Source organism: Palaemon carinicauda, chromosome 1 (assembly GCF_036898095.1).
Source record: "Palaemon carinicauda isolate YSFRI2023 chromosome 1, ASM3689809v2, whole genome shotgun sequence".
NCBI classification, from domain to species: Eukaryota; Metazoa; Arthropoda; class Malacostraca; order Decapoda; family Palaemonidae; genus Palaemon; species Palaemon carinicauda.
Window position 1 is genome coordinate 257,144,588 of NC_090725.1, and position 12,349 is coordinate 257,156,936.

The 12,349-nt window shown below is 37.7% G+C and overlaps 1 protein-coding gene across 9 annotated transcripts in view; it reads right to left on the reverse strand.

Moving 5' to 3' along the window:
- The window catches only part of msn (serine/threonine-protein kinase msn), a 234,755-nt gene that overhangs the window by 36,780 nt on the left and 185,626 nt on the right, over positions 1-12,349 (reverse strand). For all 9 annotated transcript variants that reach the window (XM_068389285.1, XM_068389312.1, XM_068389280.1 and 6 more), the window contains 2 exons: positions 11,887-12,098; positions 1,888-2,058 (listed from right to left, as the gene is read on the reverse strand). In XM_068389285.1, the coding sequence (XP_068245386.1) occupies positions 1,888-2,058; positions 11,887-12,098 (383 nt within the window). The remainder of the gene's footprint in view (positions 1-1,887; positions 2,059-11,886; positions 12,099-12,349) is intronic.

Here is a 12,349-nt window from a genome sequence, read left to right on the forward strand (position 1 = left end):
CAGTCCTTCTACACACCTAGTTAATTCATTCCAGAACTCATTCCGCTCTTCTTCACTTTTCTCACTACCTGGCCCATACGCACTGACAAACGCCCAACATTCCCTACCCAACCTAACCCTTACCCACATTAACCTAGAAGATATCTCCTTCCATTCCACTACTTTACCTGTCATCCATTCACTCAGCAATAAAGCCACACCCTCTCTCGCTCTTCCCCTTTCAATCCCAGACACACTACCAGACATTTCACCAAACATCACATTATATATATATATATATATATATATATATATATATATATATATATATATAATGTATATATATATAATATATATATATATATATATATATATATATATATATATAATGTATATATATACATATATATATATATATAATGTATATATATACATATATATATATATATATATATATATATATATATATATATATATATATGTATATATATGTATATATATACATATATATATACATATATATATATATATATATATATATATATATATATATATATATATATATAGATATATATATAGATATATATATAGATATATATAGATATATATAGATATATATATATATATATATATATATATATATATATATATATATATATATATGCATATATATATATATGCATATATATATACATATATATATATACATATATATATATATATATATATATATATATATATATATACATATACATATATATATACATATACAGTATATATATATATATATATATATATATATATATATATATATTATACATATACAGTATATATATATATATATATATATATATATATATGTATATATATATATGTATATATATATATGTATATATATATATATGTATATATATATATATATGTATATATATATATATGTATATGTATATATATATGTATATGTATATATATGTATATGTATATATATGTATATGTATATATATATATATATATATATATATATATATATATATATATATATACACACACACACACACAGTAGATTTACACATACATTTACATACCAAACATATGTAAACACAGTTGCGCATAAGTATATACATACACATGTATGTGCACTTATACATATATACATGCATACGGACGGACACACGCACGCGCCACTTCAGGCACACACAACCACACACACACACTTATACTAGTAGATAAATGGTTATATTTGATAATTGGCTGATTTCTGGTGCGTTTACGAGCGACGGAAAAAAGTCGGAATGCTTATATTGACGCTCCGGTGACAGGTCGTGCTGAAGAGGTTAAGCACAGGGCTAAGCATGCATCTACTCCTCCTACTGAAACTGCCTTGGAGGTACTCAAGTACTCCCGTGCAAGACTATTACAATGAGCCTGGTACACAACTGGTGTGTACTTGCATACTCTTATTCCTTTAAAGCACCAGACCTATAATATTTTGGTTTGAGGGATATTGAAGCAAAACAAACAGTATTTGAGCCAAATGACCACTGACCTCAATGATTGGAGTAAACTACTCTGGAACCTTATCAACATATTGTAAACTATTCCAACACAAAGTGCTTCACTATATTCACTTTACACGGCGAATTCAAGAACCACCAATTAAAAAATGCCATATTTGTATCGCTATTGTTGACTTGAAAAATAAACCTTGATATTGTAAACTGTGGTGCATTTATACTGTTGAAAACTTGCAGAAAAAAATTAAAAAAAATCTTATAAAAATGTTTACGATCATGATGAAGACTAACCAAAACTTCTAAAGCTCATCAAAATGATTTATCAAGCCAATTCTCCACTTCACTGTCAATGTCCTCCAAGAAAACCAGAAAAAATAGGAATAAAAATACTTACTTTAAATGCCATAAACTTGTGGTATGGCTTTGGTGCCCATGCATAGATTTCAATTGAGTCACGTAGAGCAATAACTAAAAACTTGATGCGCTCATATTTGACTATCTTGAAATGAACTGCACCATGCAAATCCCCCACATTAATCCAGCCATTACGCCTTTCTACTTGTTGCTGTAATAGAAAATAAAAGACCAGTTTAGACAACAGAAAGGGTTTAGATGTAAACAATTCTCCATATCGTAACCTTTTGGTTACCGACCTTTTTTGCTCAGATTCATATTCTTATACTTTATAGTTGAAGTCTGTGAAAAAAAAAATGTATGGAAGAGGTTACTGATGATACTGTGTTGAGTTTTTATTTTTGGTTAAGAATATATACATTATCATTTTGGAACAAAGCCCTAATGAATAAACAGGGATAGATACACAATGTAAATGAAAAGTCTTGCACATATAAAGATATTTACTCAAAGCTGTTTGGTAAAGTGAAATTAGTTAAAGAAAAACTGCATTTGAAATGTGCGCTACACTAACTTGTCAATGTAGAAATTATGAAACAATACAGATCATCAAAAAGAATCTTATTTTATTTGTAAAAATCCCTTGCTTTCATACCATAGAATCCCAGTCTTACCAACCTGTCAGGAATAATAAAAGAAAAAATATCTTCCAAGTACTGTATGTTCTCCATTAAATAAGACACCACTATATACATCATACTTCCGTGGCCCCTCTAAATCCAGGGTGGGATGAAGAGATGCAACAAGAATTTCTATGGTTTTTGTATTTTTTTATACTATATAATGTAACTTGCTCATAGAAAACTAATAACTATAAAATACTTAATAAAATTAGTTATTTAGGTTGGAAGAAAATATAAGGCAATACAGTAGGAAGTAATATTGGAAACCTGGATAACAAAAGGATAAAAAACTACACAAGAATCAATTTATTTATTCTGGGCTGTTGTAAAAGTCAGCTCATACAAATTATCTATAAATGAAATAACCACTAACATGAAGGACATTAGTGAAAATAAAAAATTTTGGAAGTAATTTGCATTTTTCCTAACAATACAAACTTTTAGCTCTTTATTAGGGAACATACTTTTGGCAAAGCTGGAAGACTAGCCATAAGACTTTTAGTGATAACTAACTCTCCGCTAGTTAGTGGGGTGTGTTATCTCGTCACTTTAGATAAGAGGCAAGACTTGTAGGGGATAGGTGATTGTGGAACAAATTTGTATAAAGAGCTAATGGTTTGTATTTGTTATTTGTTCCAACACTAATACAAACCCTTTCGCTCTTTATTAGGGAAGAATTGTCCCTAAGGTGGGTGAAGTCCTAACCAACTGGCCGGATTTTAACCAGGGGTTTCCCACCTACTTTGCACGCTTAAAGAGGAAACCCTGTTACCTTGCTAGAACTCCGAGCAATAGCATGCTTTAGTGGCCTGAGCAACCCATGTGATTGTAATATACAATAATACTTTGAGATACGAGCGACCCAACATACGAGAAAATTAAGATACGAGGAGAGCTACGAGCAAATTTTTATTCTGATGAGGAAAAATTTGAGATATGAGGTAAAGTAGTTCCCCATGCGGCCGCGTGTGCGAGAGGCTGCTCACGAGGTTTATTTACGTGTTTTTTGTGTGAATCAATGCAGAATTAAGTGAAAAAACAATAGGTCCAAAGAAAGCGAGTATAAACAAGGGTAGTGAGAAGAAAAACTTTATGATGACAATGGAGATGAAGCATAAAATAATCGCAAAACATGAGAGTGGCATAAGAGTGACTGAGTTGACACGCCATTACAAGAGGAGTACATCGACTAATTGTACCATCCTCAAGCAGAAGGATGCTATACTGTAAAGAACACCAAGCCTTCCAAAGGAGTAACCATCCTTTCCAAGCAGCGTAGTGATATTCACGATGAGATGGAGAGGCTTCTCTTGTTCTGGATAAAGGAGAAAAGGTTGGCGGGAGATAGCGTGACCGAGACGATCATATGCGAGAAGGCCAGTCGAATCTATGATGACTTTGAAAGGGAAGCAAGCAGCCGAGAAAGGGGAGACTTCGACGCCAGAAACCTTCAAAGCCAGTCGTGGCTGGCTGGATAATTTTTAAAGGAATGGGATACTTTCGGTTGTGAGGCATGGGGAAGCAGCAAGTTTCGACGCGAAAGCCGCGCCGGACTTCGTCACAACCTTTGCCTCGGTTATTGCCCAACATGGCTTCATCCCCCAACAAGTCTTCAACTGTGATGAAACTGGCCTTTTCTGGAAGAAGATGCCCAGGAGGACTTTCATCACGGTAGAGGAAAAGAGACTACCGGACCATAAACCCATGAAGGACCGGTTAACTCTAGCCTTGTGTGCCAATGCTAGCGGTGACGGTAAGGTCAAGCCACTGCTGATGTACCATTCTGAAAACCCACGTGCTTTCAGGAGCCAAAGGATCTTGAAAGAGAAACTGCATGTGATGAGGCGCGGTAATGCTAATGCTTGGGTTACCCGGCATTTCTTCACAGAATGAGTTAATCTATGCTTTGGTCCGGCAGTCAAAAAATATTTAGCTGAGAAAAACCTGCCATTGAAATGTCTCTTGGTCCTCGACAATGACCCTGGTCACCCTCTTGGTCTCGAAGAGGGCATTCTTGATGAATTCAGGTTCATCAAGGTCCTTTATCTCCTGCCCAACACCATACCACTCCTCCAGCCCATGGACCAACAAGTTATTTCCAACTTTAAAAAACTGTACACGAAGCATTTGTTCAAGAAATGCTTCGATATCACAAACAACACCAATCTCACTCTTCGGGGATTTTGGAAAGAACATTTCAACAGTGTCCATTGTTTGAAAATTATAGACGATGCATGGCAGGGTGTCACAAAACGAACTCTTAATTCAGCGTGGAAAAAATTGTGGCCAGCTTCCGTCGCAGAGGGACTTTGAAGGGTTCGATACGACAGACCCTGATGACCCCGAACCTGTTGTGACAGATGAAATCGTGTCCCTTGGAAAGTCCATGGGGCTGGAGGTAGACGAGGAAGAGCTCACGGCACAGGAATTGATCGAGCTCCAGGAGATGCAACATTCGGAGGTGTTACAGGAGCTCAGTAGCGAGGAGGAGGTGGAAGACGAGGGCTGCCCTTCTACAGCAGTAATCAAATACATGTTAGCAAAGTGGTAGGAGTTTTCTAATTTTATGGAAAAGAGGCACCTGGACAAGTTGGCGAGTGGTCGTGCGTTAGCCTTGTGTGGCTACACTTGCAACATATTGAAGGGGAGACAAAAGCAAACATCCCTAGATAGGTTCCTCTTAAAAAGGCTGTCAAAAAGTGCAGGTGTAAGTGAGGCAAAAAGAGCCAAGCTGGAAGAAGAAGAAAAGTAAAAAAATGAAAATGAAAACAAAATGTAGAATTAAGTTTAGTGTAACGTAAGATTAAAATTTTATTTTCAAGTGTGCGTACAGTAAGCTAATTTCACTTAAGTTAAATCTCAAGTTGAATTTCATCTAAGTTGAATTTAAAGTTAAGGTTATGTTACATAGTGTTACAAAAGTGTTTGCTACCGAACGTGTTGCCGTCAAGTCTCTCTCCTCCCCCTCAAACACCGCCGTTAGCTGCTACCGTCTTCCTCGAAGGTAAGAACTCCATAATAATGTTACATTTCATAACCAGTTCATAGCCTTTGTTATTTTGTTAGCGTAGGATGTTGATTACAACAATTAAAAACATGTTTTTCCTCTGTAATATACCATTTTTAGGGTTTTTCAGGGGATGGGAAAGAATTAATTTGTTTTCAGTTATTTTATATGGGAAAAATTCATCTGAGATACGAGGAAATTGAAATACGAGCTCGGTCCCGGAACGGATTAAACTCGTACCTCAAGGTATTACTGTACTAGCCATGTGACTCGTCTAGCCAAGAATTGCTATTATTATTATTATTATTTTTATTACTATTTACTAAGCTACAACCCTAGTTGGAAAAGCAGGATACTATAAGCCCAATGACTTCAACAGGGAAACAGCCAAGTGAGGAAAGGAAATAAACAACAAGAGAAGGTTAAGAACAATAACAACATTAAAATAAATCTTACATATACAAACTATAAAAACTTCAAAATAACAAGAGGAAGAGAAATAAGATAGAATTGTATGCCTGAATGTACCCTCAAGCAAGAGATTTTTTAACCCAAGACCATGGTACAGAGGCTATGGCACTACCTAAGGCTAGAGAACAATGGCTTAATTATTGAGTGCCCTTCTAGAAGAGCTGCTTACCATAGCTACTAAGTCTCTTCTACCCTTACCAAGAGGAAAGTGGCCACTGAACAATTATAATGCAGCAGTTAACCTCCTGAGAAAAAAAGAATTGTTTGGTAATTTCAGGGTTGTCATATGTATGAGGAAAGAGCAGAATGTTTAAAGAATAGGCCAGGCTATTCTGTATATTTGTCGGCAAAGATGAAATGAGCCGTAACCAGAGATAGAGGGATCCAATGCAGTCAAAGGACCCAATAACAGTAGCGGTAGTATCTCAACGTAGGATTCCTTGAACCAACCATAAACGTTACCCAAATCTCAACTCACAAAGGGGAATGGGGACATAACAAGCATATATATCTATACCCGGTTACACAAAGGAAATGGTTATACGTACAGACAGTGAAGGCCAGCTGGCATAGTACCTCAAGTGCTATTCCCCAAATGAGGGAAAGATGAAAAAAAAAGGAGGAGCCAGTCTCACTTATCATTCATCCCTGACTTAATCCTGAGTAACATCTGGCCCCACCATCTACTACTTGTCCATCAAGGCTTTGTAATCAATGTACAAGTTCGTTATTTCATCACAAGGTACAAGGGAATGACACCTTGCGACCTCCTGTCCCCCCAAAGAGGGGGAACACGCCTGACAATGGGGTCTCCAGATTTCGTCCCTGAGCTTGTCGCAAGATTTAAGGTCCATTAGTATCAAATTCTGGGTTCAGACCCTTCCTGATTAAAAATAACCGTAAAGTAACTGATAACCCAGATCAGCGGTTTCTATGCCCAGGCATGGCTCTGAGGTGTCACCACAAATGAACTTCAAGAGCTTGTCCCCAAGTGAATGGATTGTCCGACAGCACGAGGAAGGTTAAGAGGAGAATCGCAAAGATTTAGATCTCGGCATGGATCCGCAGACGCAGAAAACTAACTCAAGAAACTTGACTCGGCGGAGAAAGGAAAGTTCCCGATCCTGCTAGAAAAAGCCAGTTGGCCCAGTGGCTTGAGAGAGAGAAGTTTCCCTGGGAGTCCCCGTTGACAATAGGGAGAAAACTGAAATCTGGAGGAAGCACGCCCATTCCAGCGTTGTCATGAAGTCCTCGGGTCTGACTATCTGCCTTCCCCAACCTGAACGAAGTTTTGTTAAAACTTGTTCAGGATGGGGAGTCCGCCAACTGGTATCCAGCCTACCGGAGCCTTTCTGCAAGAAAGAGTAGACTGAAGAAGCCTGGAGACCCCACTGTCAGGCGTGTTACTCTCCTTGGGGGACAGTAGGTCGCAAGGTGTCATTCCCTCTCTCGTGACCTTGTGATGAAATAAAAAACTCATACATGAATGACAAAGCCTGAGTTCCGATGTCCGTGTGAATGCTTGGGTTCCAGTAGGATGTTGAGAAAATTTGTTGACACCTCTAAAAAGATAGCAAGGTATCCATGCCTTTCTTGCCGAACCTGTGAAATATTCTGTCCCTTGAGTTAACTCGGTCACCTAGGGTTCATGAAATACTGTAACATTTGTTCGCATGAAAACTGCAGGAGAGAGCTCTTTGTCAACTTGGATTACCTGTTCATGAATCGAAGTCACATGAATGTTACTCGTTCGAACTCCCATGGGAGCTAAACGAGAGATACTGAGCAATCCATCCAGAGATTTGCAACAGGGACTAGAAGAATCAGCTGAATCGAATAGTCCTTTTGGTTGGACGAGTTGTGATTGAAGAAAAGGCGTGTCCTCAGAAAAATCGCAGAAGAGGAACGCAACTGCCCCAGTCTAGGAGTTACATCACTAAGGCAGAGGGGGAGTATCGTCGTCAGGACCCTGAAATGAGCAAGACCAAGGTCAAGCTCTGGGTTGGCCATATTTAGTCTTTCTGAAGGATACTCTTGGGAATGTTGCTCCTAAACAAGTACCAAGGGAGCCAGCGCAAGTGGTATCAGGGAGTCAAGGTGAGCGAGGAGACAGAATCAGTCAGGGATACTACAGAATCTGTCGATATTCATTACCGACAGACTTCGAAAGGAACATTCTGGACACTTCAGAGGAAGCTAAAGTACTTCCTGTGTCCCTGACTGGATTAACACTTACGAGTAGCTATAGCCTTGTGAACAATAAAACGTTCATGAACAGATTGCTGACGAAGCGAAGAGAACTCCTGAATCCGTGTTGCCAACGTTTGTATACAAATGAATACGTCTATTCCATCCCCTAGTCCATAGGGAATAAAAAGCAAAAAACCATGAAAAGTTTATGGCTTGAGACCATTGTTCCAAGAGGGCATGACCGAGTAAGGTGGAGATTACAAGGAATCCCGAAAACCGAAACCAAGTGAGATATCCGAGAGTTCTCTAATCAATAGAAATTCTAGATATATACCTCGAAGTAAGACTCCCGAGTTTGTACCGAACTACATAGGAAAGAGGCAAAAGAAAGTAGGAAAACCTTCTTATCTGCGACATTCGTTAGGTAGGATTAAGTCTACCTTCCTGTTGAGATACGGCAAACGAGGAGATCTCCTAGTTATAACGTCGGTGATTCTACCTGCAAGCAAGGAAATTGCTGTCTATCGAAGGTGAATGGCAACTCTCCCTTGGAAGGTGAAGTTGCCCAATACTTGCAGGAGATTAATTTTCCTCGCAAGGGAAGTTGTCCAGGGGGGGGGGGGGTTAAAGGAAAGGTGTCCCCTGTGAGTAGCTGGAACATGCTTAAGATTTTGCACACCTTCTGCCAGCTGCCATCGCAGAACAAGGGAGTGCGTCATCATCAGTGATGAAGAAAACCACTTGGGAGAAAACCTAACCCGCGAATGGAAAAGGTGTCCCTGAGAGATGCAGGAAAAATGCTTCAAACTTTGCACTCTTCCCACTGGCTGCCATCACAGAACAAGGGAATGCGTCATTGTCAGCACTGAAGAAAACCTAACCCACGAATGAGAAAGGTGTCCCCCAAGAGGTGCAGGAACATGCTTCAGACTTTGCACTTCCTCTGCAGGCTGCCATCGCAGAACAATGGAGTGCACCATAGTTAGTGCTGAGGAGCAAGACCGAAGACAAACTATGGGTTTGGCCACAAGCGGCCTTCCCGCCGTCGAACTTGCAGGATGCGAGCAACATCTACGCGCATAACGACTCCCTGCGGAGGACAGAGCCGCTGCTCTAGAGGAAGCGGGGAGTCCTCCAGCTTAAGGATTGTCCGGCGTTAAAGGGAAGAAACTGTAAGAAAAAGTTTCTCCACCCTTGAGGAAAAATCCGACACTATGCCGTCTCCTAAACAGCAACACTAACACCTGTGAAATAGAAAATAAAAGAACTCATTAGTCAAAGGCCAGTCAAAAAAGGTTGGGCGAGGGGGAGAGACGAGTGTCTACTCTCCACCGGGCCAAAAGCAAAAGTGATGAGGTAAGCGGGGTACAGTAGCTGGTACTACCCCGTAGCCCATCGCTAACTAGTGGTGGGGTAGTTATACCTCGCTAAAAGTCTTATCGCTAGTCTTCCAGCTCCGCAAAAAATATATACAGTAATGCCTCACAACACGAAACTAATTCGTTCTGGAGTGGCTTTCGTTTCGTGAAAATTTTGTGTTACGAGACACAATTCACATGAAAATCTCCTAATTCGTTGCACACCCTACAAAAACACCACATTAAATCTTATAATAAAGCTACAGTATAACCACAATGAAATACTGTACAGACAAATATATTTGAACCATTCAATTTTCCTAAACTAACTGTTATACCTGTAAATTAAGTAGTTGTTAGAACATAATGCAATAATAAATGGAAAATAATACAATACATACAGTACAATACTGTACATATACAAAATATACAATACCATATCTACTGCACTATTAGAGTTACCTTTACTATTGAGTACATTTTCTATTGTGCAATAACGTATGTGTTCATATTTTTAATGGGCGACTACTTTATTTTCGGCCTGGCTGGCCTCTTTTCTTATCATGAAACATTTTTTGCAATGTGAGTCATAAACATTTTCGCAGCGTGAAAATTTCGTAAGTAGATCTTTCGTGGAGAGGCATGACTGTACCCTAATAAAGCATGTAAAAGTTTGTATTAGTGTCAGAACAAACAAAAGTTTAAAATGTGCCTTAGGAATAAGGACATATGATGATGGTGCACTGGATGCAAAGTAATCCTTATCAATCATAAAAACCAATTGGTCCCAAAAAGGACTAAACGTGAGAGAAGTTTTATGGCAATCTCATACACTTCAACAAAGGGAGGCAGAGAGCTCTTAATCAAATTTCAATTTCCAGGAAGACACTACAGCATGAACTTTGCTTCTTGCAATAAATCAGACACCATGCAAATCAGCCCAAAAGATAAACTTTTAAGAAAATTGTATCTTACAACAACGCAGACCAACAATTACTGTTCGGGGAGACAAAGAAAAGTTCTAAGATGACATTCGACATGCTTGTTATCTTAAAACAGTTTTGTCAAAGTTTCCTATTTTGGAATTGCAAGCTGAACTTTAACCAGATAGAAAACCTCTCACTCTCTTTCAAGTTCCTTTCTAGTTAGCAGGACAAATAAATTTAAGCTTAGCCCTTTAGTTTTCACTTTGGCTCCAGGTTCCTCAAGGCTAAGTAGGCCTCACAAAACCTAAAGCTTTATTGAAATTATGAGGATGGCACTTTATTTCCTTAGAAAATGAAGTCTTTTAGATGGAAGATTCGGATGAGAAACTGAGGAAAATGTACAGTATGTCTCACAGGCCTCTTGGTTCAAACAAGTACTTTATTCTTGTTTACTAATGTATTTTGTAAATTGATTTTCGAACATGTAGTTTGATCTAGTTTTAATTTTTATCCTGCAAATTTAGCATAATTTCGTTTCCTTATCTTCAATTTTCTATAGTGGGTTTAAATGATTCTCAGTGGGTGACTTGCTTCATTTGCTATTCTTGGGTGTTGTAAATTACCATCATTTGAGATATTCTCTTGGCTTCCAGTTCAGCAGTGCTGTTGCTGTACCTTCTTTTTATGCTTTTCAGTACATTTTAGCTTGTTCTCTTAATGGAGCTTATGTAATTGCTATTCAGAATTTAAATTGATATTAGTTATCGTAGTTTGCTTTTAATTCTGATTATTTAAATTAATTACTTTCTTGCTTTTGCAGTGTTGGGGAAATATTTTATATTGTATATTTTTATTTCATTAATAAAACACTTACCAATATTCCATCAGAAATATCTAAAATGCTACAGAACAGGCTGCATGTAAAATAAAGTGAATAAAGAATACAAGGATATGACAATACTGAATGACCCAAATCATTTTTCAACTAATCCATGTCTTTTTGAGTGCTGAGCATGTGAAGAGAAGCTTTCTTTCCAGATCTGATCAGGTTAACGTAACTTGAGATTTCAAGGTACGGAAGGAAGGAATTTAATGTTTAATAATTTCAAATAAGCAAGCAGCATGATAACACAGTGTACGTATAAAAGCCTTTCATTAAAACTGGGTGTATTCAACACTATGCCAGTTGCTCTTAAATACCTATACAAAACCTTTAAAACTTTGACTAGTATCCAATTTCTAAGAATATACAGTGCTTTAACACATCGACTGTAAAATTTATCCTACTGCATTACCACAAATTGATGAGCTTGAAGGCTCGCTCCTTAGTACATTAAAATGAAATTAGTCATTCATGGTCACTGCTATACCTATGAATAGAAATAAAAATGGTATAATACTTACAGCATCTGTGCGAAGAATCTTGGATTTCAGCCATGAGAGATAATAAACCCGCACTCTATTCTTTTTCCCAGATATAGTGACTAATATATTCTGATCAGAGAGGACTTCCATTTGTTGAAACCGTCTTCTGGAAATTAACTGATAAACTTTTCCTACTCCAGACCGATCAAGCAGCATAAGACCATTTTCTGTACCAATAAGTAGGTTAACACCTGGAAAAGTTGAAAAATATTTTGACCAAGATTAATCATTTTAAAACTATCAAACACACTGTCTTTTTACTATAATACAGTGCAGATACTGTAACAAAGCCTTTTAATAATAAAAATCTTGTGATGTTCATTGTGCTTTTCTCTCAAAGCTTGGTTTAATCCGATATTTACCATAAAATTTAAATCTTTTCTGTTTTCTTTCCTTGTAATAGCCTTACCCATCTAGTGAAGTATGAGACAATCTGACAGTT